General features: G+C 44.5%; 1 protein-coding gene across 3 annotated transcripts in view; it reads left to right on the top strand.

Moving 5' to 3' along the window:
• The window catches only part of MKNK1 (MAP kinase interacting serine/threonine kinase 1), a 45,479-nt gene that overhangs the window by 11,793 nt on the left and 14,579 nt on the right, over nucleotides 1-19,107 (top strand). For 2 of the 3 annotated variants that reach the window (XM_010847882.1, XM_010847880.1), the window contains exons 3-8: nucleotides 5,871-5,977; nucleotides 8,152-8,253; nucleotides 10,695-10,792; nucleotides 13,515-13,594; nucleotides 15,509-15,582; nucleotides 17,662-17,766. In XM_010847882.1, the coding sequence (XP_010846184.1) occupies nucleotides 5,962-5,977; nucleotides 8,152-8,253; nucleotides 10,695-10,792; nucleotides 13,515-13,594; nucleotides 15,509-15,582; nucleotides 17,662-17,766 (475 nt within the window). In that variant the 5' untranslated portion in view covers nucleotides 5,871-5,961. The remainder of the gene's footprint in view (nucleotides 1-5,870; nucleotides 5,978-8,151; nucleotides 8,254-10,694; nucleotides 10,793-13,514; nucleotides 13,595-15,508; nucleotides 15,583-17,661; nucleotides 17,767-19,107) is intronic. The other variant, XM_010847881.1, reaches the window with a different exon arrangement.

Raw genomic sequence — 19,107 nt, 5'->3', positions numbered from 1 at the left:
TGATTTAGCCATTCTTCATTTTTCCTTGAAAGAATAAATGACTAAAGGTTGGTGAGGCTGGAAAGTAGATGGGCACCAGATGTTGAAGGGCCTTGTGGGCTGTATTAATAAGTTTGGGTGAGCTGACCGGCTCTTTATACTGTCCTGCTCACACAAATCCAGTCCTTTACTCCTGCTTGCTACTTTTTTTTTTTAAACTGAGGCGTAATCAACATACAACATTTTATTAGTTTCAGGTGTACAACATAATGATTTGATATTTGTGAAACAACCGCCACAGTAAGTCTCATTAACATCTATCACTGTACACAGTTACAGAATTTTTGTGTGTGATGAGAATTTTAAAGGCCTATTCTTAGCAACTTTCAAATAGACCATACAGTATTATTAAGAGTAGTTGTCCTGTGTTAGACGTCTGTTAGTCGCTCAGTCATGTCTCACTCTGTCACCCCATGTACTGTAGCCTGCCAGGCTCCTCTGTCCATGGAATTCTCCAGGCAAGAATACTGGAATGGGTTGCCATTTCCTTCTCCAGGGGATCTTCCCAACCCAGGGATCGAACCTGGCTCTTCAGCATTGCAGGCAGACTCTTTACCGACTGAACCACCAGGGAAGCCCTTATAATTGCCATGCTGCACATTCTATCCCATGACTTATTTATTTTACAACTAGAATTTTGTACCTTTTGACTACCCACCCTTTACTTGCCACCTCTAGCAATGAGCAGTCTGTTCTCTTTTTTAAGATTTCACATATAAGTTACATTCACTAATCACATAGTATTTGTCTTTCTCTGTCTGACTTATTGCACTTAGCCTAATACCCACAAGGACCATCTGTATCATTGCAGATTGAAAGATGTCATTTTTTTATGGCTGAATACTATTCCATTGTGTGAATATATGTATGTGTGTATGTATCTCACACTCTTTTATCTGCCTATCCATCAGTGGATACTTAGATTGTTTCTATATCTTGGCTATTGTCAATAATGCTGCTGTGGGCATTAGGGGGCAGGTATCTTTTCAAGTTAATGTTTTCATTTTCTTCAGAAAAATACCCAAGTATGGTCATATGGTAGTTCTATTTTCCTGTTTACCATTTCTTAAGTACACATTCCCTTTACCCCCTCCACCTTTCCTGTTCTCATTCCTTCTACCAGATGATGCAGTGACAGCTCTGAAGGCTACATATGAGCCCATAATCAGAACAGAGGAAGAAGATGGTCCTGAAACTAGACCTTTTGCCCCTGGGAATCTTACCATCCCCACCCTGTTGAGGCCTGTTGTGAATCATCACCCCACTGGCGCCTTAGTGGGCCTCACTGTAGTTGAGTGGTAGGCTGCAGTCTGCATAATGCTGCCCAGCCTCGCTGCACCCTGGACACTGGGGCAAACCTGTGAAATACTGTAGACCCTTGGAATCACATTCACAGGCTGTCCTTTGATCAGGACAAGCTGATTTCACAAGGTGCTCCTTTCATCCATCATGTGTTAAATTTGACTTCCATTTGAGTGTGCCCTTCCCTTGATCTTGTCCCCTACATAGTAATGATACCACCAGAAACCAAATCAACCAACTAATCAGTCAGACAGAAGAATACAGTAGCCTTGTCCTGATATCAGAACTGCCATGGAATAACGTAGTTGGACTGGCTGGTAACTCATCCTGTAACAGGCCAAAACACAAAATACAAAACTGCCTCAGTGAGAGCAAGGGAGAGGAAATTTCTGGGTAGTTAGATTTTAGATTAATAATGATAATGTGGTAAGTCATGACCTTGTTTTATGTAAGCTAGAGCCGCCCAATGTTTTTGACATCATAGTACAAGAAAAAGTGATGTTGTTCAGCTGGTGAGAGGATCAGTAGCTCACAGCACATCGGAGGGGAGGCTCCATGCTAAGGTTTCTAGATAAAAGCATTCTTGTCTGGCACCTGGCTAACTCTGGCTGCCTGTCCCCTTCTGCCTTTCAGCATTCATGTTTAAATATACTGTAATAGTTAAAAGCTTGAATTCTGAGCCAGACTCTCTAGATTTAAATCCCAGCTCTGCCACTTACTGGCAGTATAATTGTGGCAGATTACTTAATCTGTTTGTACCCAGTTTCTTCATCTGTAAAATGTGTATAATAATTATACTTACCTTATAGAGTTCTAACGATTGAGTAAGTCAGTTTATGTAAACTGTGGTATTTGTAAAATGCTCAGAACTTTGCCTGGCGTGTGGTAAGCATCAAGTCAGTGTGGTGTGTGTGCTGCTACTACTACTGTTACTACTACTTCAGAGAAGTAAATGTTCCAGGCCAGGCTCCCCAGTTCCTCCTCCCTGCCTCATCCTCTGCCCAGATTCCTTAGTCTCAGCCTCTTCCTGAGGAGTGTCCATCACCCTTCCTTTCATTTCCTCAGTTTCCTTTCATTTTCTTAGTTCTCCATTCGTTTGGGGGCCCTTAGCCAGCTGATGACTGGGAAGACAGCTGAATGAATAATTATCCTCAGCAGCTTACTGTCACCACTGTTCATTCTCTAGAAAGCTGCAGTGACTAAGGGAACTACTCTCACAGGTTGGAAAGTGAATTATAGACCTTAACAAGAATTCTAGGGTAGATGGGAGAGGAGCATGAACTAAGTTTGCCAAGCCGACTTAGCTAGCAAAGTCATGTTCTTGGAGAAAAATGATCATCTTTGGTGTCACATACCAGATGTTTGTGCTGGTTAGTTCTCTCTAAGCTGTACCGAAAGGTGGAGAACAGATCTGGTGCCTTTGGGGGCAGTGTGGCTCCTAAGACTTCGTGGAGAAATCACACAGTTCTGTCAGAAGCTGGGCCTCAAGGTCAGCTTGTGGGCTGAACAGTGGATGGGTACTTGGATGTCAGGAGTATCTGTGACTCTTGTAGTCCTACGGGATAAGCCCCCTCAATGCATTTGCGCTCTGTGAGTTCTCTGGGCCCTCTCCACATGCAGGAACTAGGTTGGTGGTTGGATCATATCTTTATATGATCCAACCTACTACACTTCCACTTGATAATGTGTTTTACAAAGAAAGGAGACTATGCATCCCTCCTCTTATTTTAATGGAGAAAGCAAGATAAACTTAAGCCGAGGCATAGAAACACATAAACTGGTGATGGTGATGATACTATGATAGAGAGACTGCATATGATCTGCGTCTGCTCACCCCTTCAACTAACTTATCACCACTTCCCCACGTCCTCTGCACTCCAGCCAGCCTAAATGACTTGCTGTGGCACTAGCTGGCCACACGGCCTCTTCTGCAGGCCGTGTACCTCCTCTATCTCTCTCCCCAGCCCCCACCTGGCTGCTTCCTTCAGCATCATCCTTCAGGTGTCAGCTTAGCTGTCCCTTCCTCTAGTGACCAAACTGAGTTAAATGCCTGTCTTCTGCTCCACAGCACCTGGTGCTCCCCTGTCATAGTACTTATCCCACTGAATTAGAATGGTTTTAAATTCCAGTGGATTTAAATTCCATCAGGGTAGAGACTGTGTCTTCTCTTGTGTTCTCAGTGTCTAGCACTGGACAGCCAGTAGGTGCCCAATAAATATAGTGTTTGTTGAATGAATAAGTCAGCAGTGCTTTCACTTCTCATTTTTCATTTGATCCTCAGAAAATTCTTGTTGATGTAGAGAGTCGGGGGCCTTACTCTGACCTTGTTTTGTATATGAAGAAACTGATCCTCAGAGAAGCTAAGCAATTTACCAAAGCTCACACAGTGTAAAGAGCCAGGACTTAAAAGGGTGTATCTCAGACACAAGTGTTCAATGCATTATTTTAGAGTTGGTTTTTTTTTTTCCACAAAGTTTTTCCTTTTAAAAAATAGTATTTATAAAAATAAAAATTAAAATGGTATTTGTTGTTTTTCATAATTATAAAAATGATATATTCAAGGCACCAGAATTCATGAAATGTTTTTTTCTCCACCTAATGTTGAATTTTGATATAAAGAAATCTAGGTATAATTTGTAAAGCCGTACAGACTAAATTCAAATGTACGTTAGAGAATATTATTGTATATTTTGTTGAAAAATAAAAACTTGACTGAAACAGTAATAGCACTAAATAAAATAGTAAACATCATTGGTACCATTTGGAGAATACTGAAAAATATAAAGAAAATAAAAATCACCCCATCACACAGAGAAAACTGCTATAGACCAGACACAACCTGGACTTGAAAGGGCAGCATTGAGTTTGAATTCCAGTTAAACAACTAACTAGATGTTTGGCATTCAATAGATAATTTAGCTTCCCTCAATGACTCAGATGGTAAAGAATCTGCCCACAATGCAGGAGAGCTGGGTTCAAACCCTAGGTTGAGAAGATCTCCTGGTGAAGGGAATGGCAACCCACTCCAGTATTCTTGCCTGGAGAATCCCATGGACAGAGGAGCCTGGCAGGCTCATTGAGTCGCAGAGAATCAGACACAACCGAGCAACTAACACTCACAGATAATTTAACCTCTGAGCCTCAATTTCCTCACTTGAAATACAGTGAAGTACTTACCTTTGGTGATTATTGTGAGAGTTAGAGATAATGTATGTAAAATACCTGTGCTTGGTGCATAATCAACACTTTCAGATTGTAATAGTTTAACATTTTTATGTACTTCTGTCTAGTCTTTCTCCTCTGTGTATGTGCATACAGACTTATGCATACACATGTTTTTTGAAACACTTTTATCTTATGTAAAACACTGGGTCTTCATAGCTTGCTGGAAAGGGCAGGTATTATTTTTAAACCTAATCTGTAGATGAGGAAACTGGTACTTTGAAGAGGCAAAGTAACTTGGTCTTGGTGCTACATCTGGTAATATCTGAACTGAACTGTCATTAGGTCTCCCAACGCCAAGCCCACACGCCTTTCCTGTCAGCAGTGTGCTTCCTCTCGAGCTTCACCTCCACTGGTACACGAGCAGTGGACCCCTAAGCCTTGCCCAAGAAGAAAGCGAGGGCTGGAGGCAGTGAAGTACTAGCTGAGGTCTGTCTTCAGACGTGAAGGAAGTGCTCACTCCCTCTGAAATAGCAGACACATGAGCTGATCGTATAGCAGAGACAGGCTTCTTGCTAGAAAGTTAAGGACCTTTCAGTCAGGGGGCTTTGTTGAGAGGGAGTGTTTCAGGGAATTCAGTGAATGAATTCTCTGTGCTGCCTACAGGGCAAAGGTGTCCCTGTATTTCTTTCAGTGTGTACACTTGGTACTTAGAGGGCCTGGTGACAGGCCTGCACCTAAGCCCAAGGATGTGTGTCCTCTCGTATCATTTTTATTTTAGTGCACATTTTCTGATGCCTGGTATGCATCTGACACTGCACCATGATTTACTTAGAAGACACAGGGGTGAGCAGGTGAAGACAGCCCTGGCCTTTAGGACGTTGGAGAGAGCTCAAGGCCAAATAGAACCAGTGCTCTAGTATTAGCTGCTAGCAGGGTGTTTGGAAGCAGTGGGTGGAGGACCCTATTTGAGTTCTGTACAGTAACACAGTACAGCACAGTAATCTGTTTGCATAGATTTCCAAAGTATTTGTGAAAACCTTAACTTATTATAAGAGAGGAGAGACTTTTGAGCTGGGCTTTGATGGCTGAGAGGAGTTCTTAGGCCAAGGAAAGGAGGTGAGCCAAGGACCAGCTTGATTGTGGAGCCTCGCACCCTGAGGAAGCCTTTATCAAATGATTACACACATAATAAACTAAGGTCCCAAGACAGTGTATGGACAGGCTCCAGGTAAAGAGCTTTCAGCCCTTTGTAAGATGATGACATGTCTCCATCCCACTTCCTGCCCTACCCACCCCCCACTGTAAACAGGGGAGTTAAATATGTTTTTTCACTTCACTGCCTTCCTACATTTTTTTCTTCCTAGTTTCAAAAACAACTCTCCTTCAACAAGTTCTGTTTCCAAGGAAAGTCTTAACCATCTGTCCCTTCTGGCATACCCTCTTCCATTGGATTCCATGCAGAATAGACCAGGTACTCTATCTTTTTGTGTGCGAAGCCATAAAATCTTATATCGCATGTGTGGCAGTGCGTCAGAGGTATGCTGCTTCCATGAGCGGCTCCCTCAGCCCTGCTGTGGTGAAAACCAAGTATAAATTGCGACTAACGGGGTTTTCTAGCTAGAGTCATAAGTATGTCTGAGCGTCCCCCGTGAACCATAACGCCGCCAGCTCTCCTGCTGCGCCTCTCCATTGCTGCCTTTGGGCTGTTTTGCTTGTCCTTCAGCCCTCCTTCAGAGCGTGGACAGGGGAAGGAAAAAGAGAAGTGAATCCGAGATCTGTCCACTCTGCACTTGGCTCGCAGTGCTAGTGAGAAAATAGATGTGGGGTGGGGTGGGAGGGGCTTGCCACTGGACTGCACACAAGGGCAGGGCAAGAGGGACAGTGGTCCCTCCTCAGCCTGCTGTCCCATTGGCCAGCGCCCCCTTCCTGGGGTCCTGAAGATAAGTGACCCTGTGTTTTATTTCTGTAGAATTTCTCACTATGTTGGGCATCTCTTTTCCTTTTAGTCTCCCTTTGGGAGGATGGATCTTGGGGTGCTAATATTTAAGTTCAGTTCTTTGAAATTCATAGCATGTTGCAGTGTCCAGATACATCCTGTGCTTGAAGCTCTCAACTAGAGTAGTGGCGATCCTCTGTGGATTCCTATTTTCACGTGTTTATCTGTACTCTAAAATGTAAATGAAAGTCTGCTGTCAGCAGATCCTAAAAAGGAAGGAAGAATGCACCTCCACTGAGCTGTCAGACAGTTGGCTGCTTAGCTAGGTTTTCCTGGATTGTGCTATTGAAACGTGCCATTGTTCTATGTGCTTTCTCCTAATGGCTGTCGCATACTTGCTTCTGAGAACGGTGTACAGTAGCTATGCCTAGGCTCTAATCAGTCTTCCTGAGCAGACTTGCCAATTTTCTGATCGTGTTCAACTGGGGTCCTCTGAGAAGAGAGTGGGCCTTTCCCCTCAGTGGGCAAAGAGCCAGCTTCCATTTCAAAATCTCAGGAAAAAAAAAAAAAAGAAATCCAACAACCCAAGCCTGTGTTTATTGAAGGTTGGTCTAAAAGTCTCTCACATTGTATACCCCATCAGCACTCGAGCGCCTCTATTTTAGAAGGATGTAAAGGTTTAATCACCCTGGTGGGGATTTAGACCCAGAGACTTGAGAGAAATCTTATTATTTCTAACTGCAGGCAAAGAGTATTAAGGCTCCACTCTGGATCAAGGGCATGACATGTTCTATAAGTAATTTATCTTTAACAGGGGAAGGCCCTTACTAGAGTGTCTTAGAAACAGGACTATGATTGGCCACTGGTTCATTATTCCTCCTTTTCTCTTTCCCCCTCTCAGTCTCCTGCTTTATTTTCTCTGGCCCTACCCTTTTCTGTCCATTGTCTAAATGTCTGCCTCACAAATCCTCCCTTTAAGGTGGGGAGCCAGGTGCCTTCCAGGGAGAGATAATAATGTTTTTGTGAAATGACTGAATCCAGCAACACAGCGTAGACCTGTTAACGGCAGACTTCTGAATGGACCCTACCTGCATCCTCTGAAATAAGGAGCTAAGGAGGCAGAGTGTGCCCCAGGCCTCACAGGCCCTCCAGCCTGTGCTCTTGGACATGAAGGAATTTAGGGCCACCCTCAAACCAAACCCCTGCCCTGTTGTATCTATACAGAAGCAGTCTCCACTGAGGGCCTTTTGAATCCTTTGCACATCCACAGGAGTGTTACTGAGCATGTCATTTCAATGTATGGACTGCCCTCCCAAACCCGTCTCCCTTTCTGCTTAGCTCCCTGGGTCCTACCTTTCTGGTGCTGAGGCTGGAAGATGTCACAGGTAGGATTCTGCTTATGGATTCATTGCTCAGTTTGGGGGCACATCTAAATCCATGTGCTAATGAGCTTGGTTACAGCAGGCTTCTGCTATCCGATTTTAATCTAGCCCATCTGTCTGAATTCCTTTCCACAGTTAATGATCTCCTATAATGGTTTGCCTTTAGTTTTGCCTCCTGGGTCAAAACAGATCAATAGTCCTCATAGATATTTAAAAGCTACGTGTGTAAAGCTCCTGGGTCTCCCTGTTCCTCTTTCTTCTTAGTGAACTTACTTATAGCTTGATCAGTCCAGTGATATTTCCCTTCCATCTCCTCTCTTCTCCCAGAGATGGGTAGCAGTGAACCCGTTCCCATTGCAGAAAGTGACAAGAGGAAGAAGAAGAAGCGGAAGGCCCGGGCCACTGATTCCTTGCCAGGAAAGTTTGAAGGTTGGTCACTCTCTTTGATCTCTTAGAGCTGGGTCGTTGACTCCCCAAGTATGCCAGCATCCTGGTAGCCCTGAGTATAGATCTTAGAGCCAGCTTCATGTTTCTCCGTGTGATAGGCATGAAGGATAAGAGTGAGAGACATGAGCATAGAGAAAAAGCCATGTGAAGACACAGCAAGAAGGTGGCATCTATAAGCCTCATAGACCCCAAATCTGACAGCACCTCGAATCTTGGACTTATGGCCTCCAGAACTGTGTGAAAATACATTTCTGTGGTTTAAGCCACCCAGTCGGTGGTATCTAGATATGGCAGCGCTAGCTGACTAATACATTTTTAAGCTGAGAAAATTAAAAAAAAAAAAAAAGACGAAGATGAGATGGTTTATAGAAAGGGCGTGACAGAGAAAGAGCACCAGGATGGGAAAAGCTCCCAGGTGATGCACGGGCCTCCTCTGAATGGTCTGAGCGCTTCATCAGGGAACAGAAGGCAGCCTGTCACAGTTGCACATGGAGCAAGGTCGCCTGGTAGGTTTCAGCCCCTTTTCAGATGTAATCTTTCCCTCAGCTAGTCTTGGAGGAGCTGCCGAGAGGTAGAATAGCCATGGCAGAGGAAGATGAAACATCAAAGGCCGTGGCTGCAAATGAAACTTAAACCTTCTAGGCAGTTCCCTGGCAGTCCAGTGGTTAGGACTCCGCACTTTCACTACTTTGGCCTGGTCCCTAGTTGGGGAACTAAGATCCTGCAAGCCATGTGGCATGGCCAGACAAAAAAGAGAAAGAAAGAAAGTTAAACCTTCTATCAACAGAGAATTTAGCTCCTAGAGATTGCAGCCATTTGTGCTGGATGACTCTGACTCCATTGAAAGAGTGCATATTGTGTTCAGGGGACATGATCAGGTCATCAAACATTTTGAACACTGTGTGTGAGGCACCAGGCTCGGAGCTGGTCCTGTTATCACTGGACACTGGACGGGATGAAGTGACTCATTGGACACACCTGCAAGTCTCAGTTGCTGTTCCTAGGAGTAACCAAGAAATGACAGAGTGACCCCCAGCATCTACTTTTGTTTCTTTCATTGTGAGACTTGAAATAGCTTCCCTGTATGGTCCCTCTTTCCAGCACTACAGACGTAACTAGTGAATTGATTGTTTTGTAGCGTGGTCCTACAACAAACCCTTTATAAGTCAGGAATATTGCTACTTTCCAAGTATCCATTGTGAGAGAAGCATGTCATTTAAAATCCAAATAGCTGTAAAACCAAACAGTGATGGAACCAAGAAGGTGCTTAGTGTAAGGTTTTGTCTGTTTGTGTTTAACAATAGTCTGTGTATGGCAGAGGGGGTGAGGGTGGGGAATGAACACAAGTCCCAAGGGTTTTAGAATAGTTTCCAAATCAAAAGGTCTTTCTCTTTCAATGAACAAGAGAGTATTTCCTGTTATTCACAGATGACTTGTGCAATTATGGAGTTTCTCATAACTAAGTGATAAAATCTAATTTCATGGTTAACAGTATTCTGCGGGTTTTAATGCTAGGCTACCTTTAGAGGAAAAAGCTGAAGAACAGTAGCCAGGGGAGGAAGAGGTCAGCTCAGCAGAGACCTTGATGGAGCTGTGGCTTCCTTTGGAAGGGGTTCAGAGAGCTTGTGCTCTTTGTGGGCCTGGGAGATCACCTAAATATACTTTTGACCCAGAGCTATTGCTGTGTTAGAATCGCTCTGACTCAGCACTCTAAAAACCTCGAGGCATCCGTTTGCATCTTACTTCTCTCTCCTGTTTCCTGTGGGCAACTGCTGGAAACTTCTCAGAAATCTCCAGTGACTTCCACTATGTGTGGTATAAAATAAAGCAGTGCTTTATTCCCCTTTGTATCACCAGTTCCTAGCACTGGTCGTGTGGTAGGTGCTCAACAAATGAGTGAGTGAATGAATGATGTCCATTCAGATCACATCCCTTCTGTGAGGATCCCCTAGATCCACTGAGCAAATTTAACCTTCCCCTTCCCCTGCTCTTTTTTTTCCTACTGTGTTTTGTCCTTCTCTGGTTTATTCTGGGGTCACTTGTGTACTTACCTGTCTGTCTTCCCCAGCAGACTGTGACTCTCAAAGGCCAAGGACTATGTTTTATTCCTCACTCTGTCCCTATTGTGAGTCTGACAAGTTGTCTGGCACACAGTAGGTACTTGGGAAGCATGTGCTGAATTGAACCCCCTTCACTGACCTCATCTCTAAAATGAGGAACAAGATCCTGTGTTGAGACCTGCTTGTCGTGAAGCTGAGTCCCAAGGCAGCCGGCAGCACTAGTGGCCTTTCTCATCAATGAGCACTGCTGGGTCCTTGAGCACCTGCGCTGTCAGACAGGGGAAGCCAAGTGACGCTGCTCTTCTTTCCTTTTCTGCAAGGGGTGACTCATCTTGTTATGCTTCTCCTCCATTTCACCTCTAGATGTGTACAAGCTGACCTCTGAACTGCTGGGAGAGGGAGCCAATGCCAAAGTTCAAGTTGCCGTGAGCCTGCAGAATGGCAACGAGTATGCTGTCAAAGTGAGTGTCTCATATAGATGCCAGGCTTTACTTTACAGATAGTGAGTCCCAGCTTGTCCTAAACCAGATACATTTTACATTTCACAGCATAGTGGCTTAATAAGAATGGGAGCTCCAAAGCTGTACTCACTGGATTCGGTAATTTCTCTACTTACTTGCTGTGAGACATTAGACAAGTTACTTAACCTTTCTGTCCTTCAGTTTCTTCATCTGTATAATGAGTGTAATAATAGAACCTATATGGTATTGTTGTGAGGTTTAAATAAGTTAATATGTGTAAAGTGCTTAGGGCAGTGCCTCTGGTGAATGAAGTCAGCTTCAGAAAACAGTCAGATTTGGAATTAGAAGGCCTATCTGAATCTCTTTTTTGACAAACTACTACTGTTTAACTTGGGACAAGTCATTGAACCTCTTTGAGTCTGAGTTCTCACACTTCTAGAAGGAAGATAATTATACCAATCCTTCCAATCTCATGGAGTGGTTATGAAGATGGAAACAAAAATGAACTGGTAGAGGCAGAAACATTTCACAGTTTACAAGATGCTGTACAAGTGATGTACAACAGTGTGTTGACAAGGACTAAGTGCTCAGCTTTGGGGCAGGAGAAGTATTTTCCAGCTACATGACCTCAGAGTGGCTCACCTTGCCCCTCTGCTCTTCTGTTTGCTGACGCTACATGAAAGAAGGGTTGGATCTAAAGCAGTGGTTCTCAAAGTATGGTCCCTGCATTATCAGCATCAGCGCAACTTGATGATCTGGGAACTTGTTAGAGACAGAAATTATTTGACTCTATCCTAGACCTGCTGAATCAGAAACTTGGGGCAGGCCCCAGCAATGTTAATTTGAACCATCCAGGTACCCACCAAAGTTTTCAAGACATCTACCTGAGCCAGCAGCTCTCATTGCTGCTTCAAATGGGTAAACCCAGCCAAACTGGCTTTTGAAAGATATGTTTCTCCTTTTAACCAAATGGTCATAGTCCCAGATGGGTTTATAAAGGAGAACACTTTTGCTAAGCCACAGCCCTTTTTGCTGGAGTGTTGCTTCATGTGGTAGCAAAAGCATTATCTTGATTCCTTGTTCTAAACAGATCAGTATAAATTTCAAATAATTTTTAAAAATATGCCTAAGTGGGTAAATGTAAATTGATTGTCAAATATTTAATACATTTGTGGATGACAGAACTACTTCTTTAAGGCTGCCCTTCCTCCATGCTCCCTGGCATCTTTGGGCAAATACCAGACCTGGGCATGGCAATGCTTCAGTTTCAGCAATGCTGCCCATGTCTCACATCTCTCCTGTTCTTTGAAAGTGCCCCAGATGTGGGCTACTTCTCCAGCCTGGCTCCACTATACTTGATTTTATTAGGGCTTTGCATAACAGCTATCCAACTGATGAATCCTAGAGTCTTACTCTTGGAATGGAATTTCAAGATATTCTGGTCCTGAGCCTCCCTTGTAACTTCTTATAGTTTTCCATGTTTTGCACACCCCTATGATCTCTGGTAGCAAGAGCTGTTTACCTCATCAGAGAAAATCATGCCATCCAGCTATGCTGGATAGTTGCCTGCTGGGAATTTCTTCCTAACTGTGATCTGCTTGATGAACGAACAAGCTGAATAGCTTCTGTGCCCCAGAATCACACCTCTCTGACAGCTCAGAACTGGAGTCCATTGGTCTACTAACCAACTGGGACTTATTTAGAAAATTACACTTGGTTGTAGATGTGTGTGCTGCTACATATTGGAGACACTTGAAGTGTCTTTGGTGACAGTCTTGGGATAAAGGACCCAGTGTCTGCCCACCCCACACATGGGACTCTCAGCCAGTACCAGCTCTGTGGAAGACTTGCTCATAGGCTCTACCTGCAGTGATCTGGGGCTCTGAATGGGTCTGTGAGATGTGCAGAGTAAGCCAGTCCCCACATAAACCCCCTGCTCATCTGTTGGCTGGCCCATTCCTTCAGTCAGTACTTGCCAGGCATCTCCTGGTATAGGTGGGGAGGGGGAGCAGCTCACAGCATCATTGGAGAGACAGAGCCTCCAGGTTCTCTGAGCAAAGTTGTGTAGGATATAAGCGGATGTTGGACATCGAGGGCTTTAGAAGCAGTTCTGGGCTTGAATGGCAGTGCCGCCACTTAGCAGAGCTGTGGGCAAAATGCTTTACCTCTGCCTGTTTTTTCGGGATTGTGTTGTAAGGATTAACTGAGATTATGTACCTAAATGACTTCATACAATGCCTGCCAAAGGGTAAGGTCTCAGAAGAATTGCAGAAGTGACATCTGAGCTGGGTGTTGGAGTTTTATTTCCTCTTTACTGTATCCCTTATCCCCTTGCTCTTCCTCCAGCACTAGAAGATCCTTCAGTAGAGCTTGTAAGTTCTTAGCCTTAAGGCAGAGAGAGATGCCTTCAGAATAGGAGCTTGGGAGAGCTGATTCTTTGTCTTGCTGGCTGCCTCAGTCTCCCCTGGGCTGCTGGGGTGGCACCCTCATAGGCTTCGATGGTGATGTACTTGGCCAGAGTCAAACAGGTGGGCTAGAAGGTCCTGGGGCCAGTCTGTTGCTTTGCTGACCGAACCACAGTGCCTGCGTCGCCATGGCCTACTCCAGACTTGTGCTTGACACTGGATTTGGGCTGAATTTGGCCTTGCACTCTGCCAGAGGGCACCTGTTGGGAGTGTTTTGACCAGGTGGGTGTATATGACAAGTTTTATTTTTCACACAGATCATCGAAAAACACGCAGGACACAGTCGGAGTAGGGTATTTCGGGAGGTGGAGACGCTCTATCAGTGTCAAGGAAACAAGTGAGTATAGTGTTAGGTGACTTGCTGCTTCTCTGTGGGGGATGGTTGGCTGCAGAAAAGGAGGTTATTTCTCACCATCTCCCAACCCCAGCAGTTAGCTCTTGCTCCTTCCCCCACAACTGTATATAACTCCTTCCATCTTACAATTTTTAAAAGAGACAGAGAGAGACAGAGAGATGCAGCAGCAGCAAAGAAGCTGTCTTCTGTGTAGGCTGAAATACTGTACATACCAGGAATTTAGGCAAGTTAGAAGAGCGAGCAATCTGCATCAGTGGCTGCTTGGGAAAAAAATAGGTTTTATTTCTTGCAAGCACCTGTAGAAAGTAGGTTGAGTGTTGCCGAGTAGAAATCTATAGGGACCTGCTTTAGTAAATAGATGAGGATGATGATAACTATGGAGACTATTTGTGCTGTTTTCTTTTTCTGGCATGTTTACATATGTGCAGCTACTACTGGGGCTTCCCTCATAGCTCAGTTGGTAAAGAATCCACCTACAATGCAGGAGACCCTGGTTCAATACCTGGGTCAGGAAGATCCGCGGAGAAGGGATAGGCTCCCCACTCCAGTATTCTTGGGCTTTCCTTGTGGTTCAGCTGGTAAAGAATCCACCCGCAATGTGGGAGACCTGGGTTCAATCCCTGGGTTGAGAAGATCCCCTGGAGAAGGGAAAGGTTACCCACTCCAGTATTCTGGCCTAGAGAATTCCATGGACTGTATAGTCCATGAGGTTGCAAAGAGTTGGACATGACTGAGCAACTTTGACTTTCAGCTACTACCAAGAGTCCTGAAACCTTGTTTAACACTCTTTGCTTGATAACTGGGCCAAGGTGGTCTCTAGCCCCATCTTATTCTGCTCACCACCAGCTCCGAATGAGTGGCTCTCCCACTGTGGCTTTAAATCAGGGTCACCTCTAAGACTCCGCTTCCCGCTCTCTCCTGTCATGGCAGGGTCAGCAGGGAGCCAGTGGCCGGTATTGATGGCTTTGTCATTAAGCTTGGAAGAAGGGGGCTGCTGTTGATTTAACTCCAGGCACTGCCTCTACAATCTTCTTTCAAATTAGGCCATTTTGGCCATCTTATTCGGACGCCTTTTGGCTAGTAAAAGCCTGATGTCTGTCCCAAAGTGGTCAGCATTTTTTTATGAGAGACAGATTTTTATTTTCAGCCCTGCAGCTTCTGAGTTCAGCGTTACAGACTCTACTTGGTTTATTTCATTCTTTAAAAGAAAAAAAGCCCCCAACACCTCTGATATCCAGGCTGGTGGCTTCCCTACTGAGTTACAAGACGACCTTGTTGGCAGAGCGCAGTAATGCTCAGGCAGACAGAGAGTGCTCACCGGGGAAGGCCACAAGTGCTATGGTGGCGGGGAATGCGGCCGTTTCATTAAGTAGCGCTTAGCAGTTAGGGGCTAGCGGTGCCCACGTTAGGCCCCAAGTCTATTTGACAGATGTTTCCATTTTCTCCAGGCAATGTAAATACTGCCCCGTGATTTATGGGCAAGAGGGAGGGCAAGTAATTATTTGCTGCTTGCCTCCAGGACACACACCTACTATTCAGTGTTATTAGCCGCAATTGCTTCCAGTCGGCTGCAGATTTTATTCAGTTTAATGTGACCGGGACTTTTTTTTATAACTCTACCTAGTGGGTTTTAGGGTTGGGGTTTGACAGCACAGACTTGGTGAAAACACCAGAGACTAAACATTATGGAAAGATAAGGTGACCTGAATCTTGCTAACACCATTGGCTACTTCTTAAACCTGGGTCTTTAATAAGCATTCTGATTTCAAGTTGATTTCTGTCCATTACAGAGCATCTGTTTGTTTGTGGTTTTTTTTTTTGTCTATTTAAAAGTGAGCTTCAATCTATAACACCATTTTCCCTTTTTTCTTTTCCTCCTATTTTTCCCTGTTTAAGGCACATTTTGGAGCTGATTGAGTTCTTTGAAGACGACACAAGGTTTTACTTGGTCTTTGAGAAATTGCAAGGAGGTACTTACTGTTGAGCGTGTGTTCGGACTTCTGATTAAGACCCAGGGTAGTGATCATCCATCATGAATCCCAGAGACTTCTAAAATGAGTCAAGCTAATAAAAAGGATGAAGGACTTAAAACTGCCCTTGATTTGGGAGAAGGGAGGCCGGAGGGAAGGATGATAATTAGCATTTTGCAGGACTTAGAATGTCATTGGTATGTACATTCTATAAATGCCTTCTTATTATAATAGGGCTCATATATAGATATATTTCATCATCAATTTATCAATCTATTGTTTTGATGACATATTCACTATTTAATGGAATTAATTATGGGGCAGAAGCTTTTACATACACTGCGAAGTGCAAAAAGGCTCACCAGAGGAGAAGGAGGGACACATTGTTTAGGACACAGACCAGGATAGAAAGGAGGCTTGAGAAGTGCCATCCTGCAGATGGAAAGATGCCATTCTTGACCACCACTGCTACTGCCATCACCCACACACATGATCGCTGGAATATATATTTAAGTTGCTTTTCTGACATAGAGAAGCCCCTTCCCTCCCTATCACTCGCCCATCCCTAGGTCACATTTGCAAGGTGAAGGTTAAGGAGGATGTCTGGAGCTGAGTGGAGGTCTACACGGGGAGGGGCTAGGTGGTTAAGGGAGCTCCATCTCTTACTAGCTGTGTGACCTTGAGCAAGTCATCTAACCTTTCCAAATGGTACTCTCTGTAATCTGTAAATAGGGGAAATGACAGCTCTTACTTCCTTGGAACACTGTCAAGATTAAATGAGATAATTCATGTGAAATGCTTAGCTCAGTGCCCAGTGGGCAGTAAAGGTTTAATAAATGTCAGCTGTTAATATTATCAAAATAATTGGGTGTCCTGGGGGCTATTGTAAACACATACTCTTCACCTTCCCTTTTAACAAATTTGGAAACAAGACTTGAGCAAGCCCAAGACTTAACCTAGAGCCAGTTTTCTCAGAATGTTCCACAGTGTATTGGGATCCTTTGATTGTTTACTCTGGCAAGTGAAAGATCTTTCATCCTCTTCCCACTTCAAAAGCCAGAGATAATAAGTAAACATGTGCCATTTGTAGGACACAGAGCACCTTCAGGCCAGAAATTCTGGCTTCCAGTGGTGAGCACAGACCACATGGAACCAAGCCATATGCTCATGCCTGTGTGTGCCCCGCTTCACCCAGCGACACTAGCACTGTGAATTACCTGTTCTGAGATGCTTGATGCAGCCGGCTTCATCTGTAGCCATATCACTCAGAGCACAGCTCTGCTGAGGCCAGACTCAGTGGGTGAAAAAGAGTGATTGGTTGGCTCAGGGAATCCTATCCCCCAAGCAGTCAAACCACAAGTCCTGCTGAGGAGAGGTCTGCCCAGGCCCCGGGGCCAGATTTACTGGGCTCGAGTCCTGATGACGCCACCATTTACTGATACATGATCTGGAACAAGTTGCTTAACCTTCTTTGGCTTCAGGTTAGTGAGGATTACTCTGTTGTGTACATTTATGTCCAGTTGCAGTGAGGATAAGATAATCTATTTAAAAAATACCACATAATGCTTGGTACAGAGCAACTACTCAATAAATATTAGCCATTGCCAACAAAATAACAGCAACAATAATAATAATAAATGGGAAATTTCAGGCGAGAAAGCAGTTTTTTCCCTTTTTCTAGACCTTTACACAACCAGTAGAGGTGTGGCGTTTCCACCTGAAGGCCTGTGCTCTTGTTTGGACCTGAGCTCAGATGCAAGGGAGGAAAAGTTCCTCTAGAGAGGCCCCCAGCCCCAGGTAGAGTCACTTTTAGTTCTTTTCGATTTCAGAAGCCAGATCTGCTCCACATCTGCCCTTCTGCACTCATCATAGACAGGTGCAGAAGATAGCTGTCCAGTTCTGTTCAGTCCAGTTTTGTGCTGGTACCTGGTCTGTGCCAGATACCACACTGGTGCTGGACATTCAGTGATGAGTAAGCCTGTGTCCCCACCTGAAACTTTTGAAAACTTGGCCTCTGAGAAGGTACTATTCTTACTAGAGCCTGAAAAGACAGCTCTCTCTGCCCCCTCTGCTCTTCAGGCTCCATCCTGGCCCATATCCAGAAGCAGAAGCACTTCAATGAGCGAGAAGCCAGCCGAGTGGTGCGGGATGTCGCTGCCGCCCTTGACTTCCTGCACACCAAGGGTGAGCCGGGCCTTGGCCTTAGTGCGTGGGTTGGGCTGGTTGCCTCTGAGGGCCAAGGGAGAGGGGCAGGCCAGGTACAAGGCTGGGAGCTGGTGCAGCTAGCAGGCACACCCAGGACGGTGAGGGGGCAGGCCAGGGTGGCTCCTACACTTCTGAGGGGGATGGCAGGTGGTTGTGGAGCTATTATGCAGGCTAGGGATGCAGGAGAAAGAGCAAGGAGGGGAAAAAATAGATTTCATGTTGAACAAGGGATGTCTGAGTGTGTGTATGTGAATGATCTTTTCCTTTACTAATGAAGAATACAAAAATCATGCATAATACAACCTAGATTCTAGGCTGAATATTTGGGTATTTTTCAGTCTAGTGTTTTAAAATATATCACCTGTATCTCTCTTTTCAAAATTGGCATGGTAGTATATGTGTAGTTTTATATCTTGTTCACAATAAATGGGAAATGCATTTTTCTATTAACATGGTAAGTTGGAGGTATCTGTTGAACATTGATTGTGATAGTAAATAGCAGGCTACTATTGTTTGAATTACACTTAAGTGTATGGTTCCTTATCTAGAACTTTTGTAGTCAATTAAATATTTTTGCACAATATATCTTTTCACATTTCTGTAAATATATTTACTATCACATACATTTTAAAATTTGCCTAACAGCAGTACCATGGCAAAAATGAATTCTGCCTTCACCTTTTTTTTTTTTACCAACTATGTTCTCTCACAGTAACAGTGGCTCCCTCCTAGAGCTGTGGTGAGAAATAAGAGAGATCATAATGACATCATCAACAGTAGCTAACACGTAGCACTTGTTATGTGCCAGGCACTGTCCTAGGTCTTTTATATATATATCGATTCACTTACATAATTGTATGTCTCGTGTGTGTATTGTACACATGTAACAGTGGAGCACAGTGCCTGGCACATAGTTCAGATCAGTTCAGTTCAGTCGCTCAGTCGTGTCCGACTCTTTGTGACCCCATGAATCGCAGCACGCCAGGCCTCCCTGTCCATCACCAACTCCCGGAGTTCACTCAGATTCACGTCCGTCGAGTCAGTGATGCCATCCAGCCATCTCATCCTCTGTCGTCCCCTTCTCCTCCTGCCCCTAATCCCTCCCAGCATCAGAGTCCTTTCCAATGAGTCAGCTCTTCGCATGAGGTGGCCAAAGTACTGGAGTTTCAGCTTTAGCATCATTACTTCCAAAGAAATCCCAGGGCTGATCTCCTTCAGAATGGACTGGTTGGATCTCCTTGCAGTCCAAGGGACTCTCAAGAGTCTTCTCCAACACCACACTTCAAAAGCATCAATTCTTCAGCACTCAGCCTTCTTCAC

Source organism: Bison bison, unplaced genomic scaffold (assembly GCF_000754665.1).
Source record: "Bison bison bison isolate TAMUID 2011002044 unplaced genomic scaffold, Bison_UMD1.0 scf7180017864256, whole genome shotgun sequence".
Classification (NCBI taxonomy): Eukaryota; Metazoa; Chordata; class Mammalia; order Artiodactyla; family Bovidae; genus Bison; species Bison bison.
Note: the sequence above shows the minus strand (reverse complement) of the source record. Positions and strands in the feature narration are given on the sequence as shown.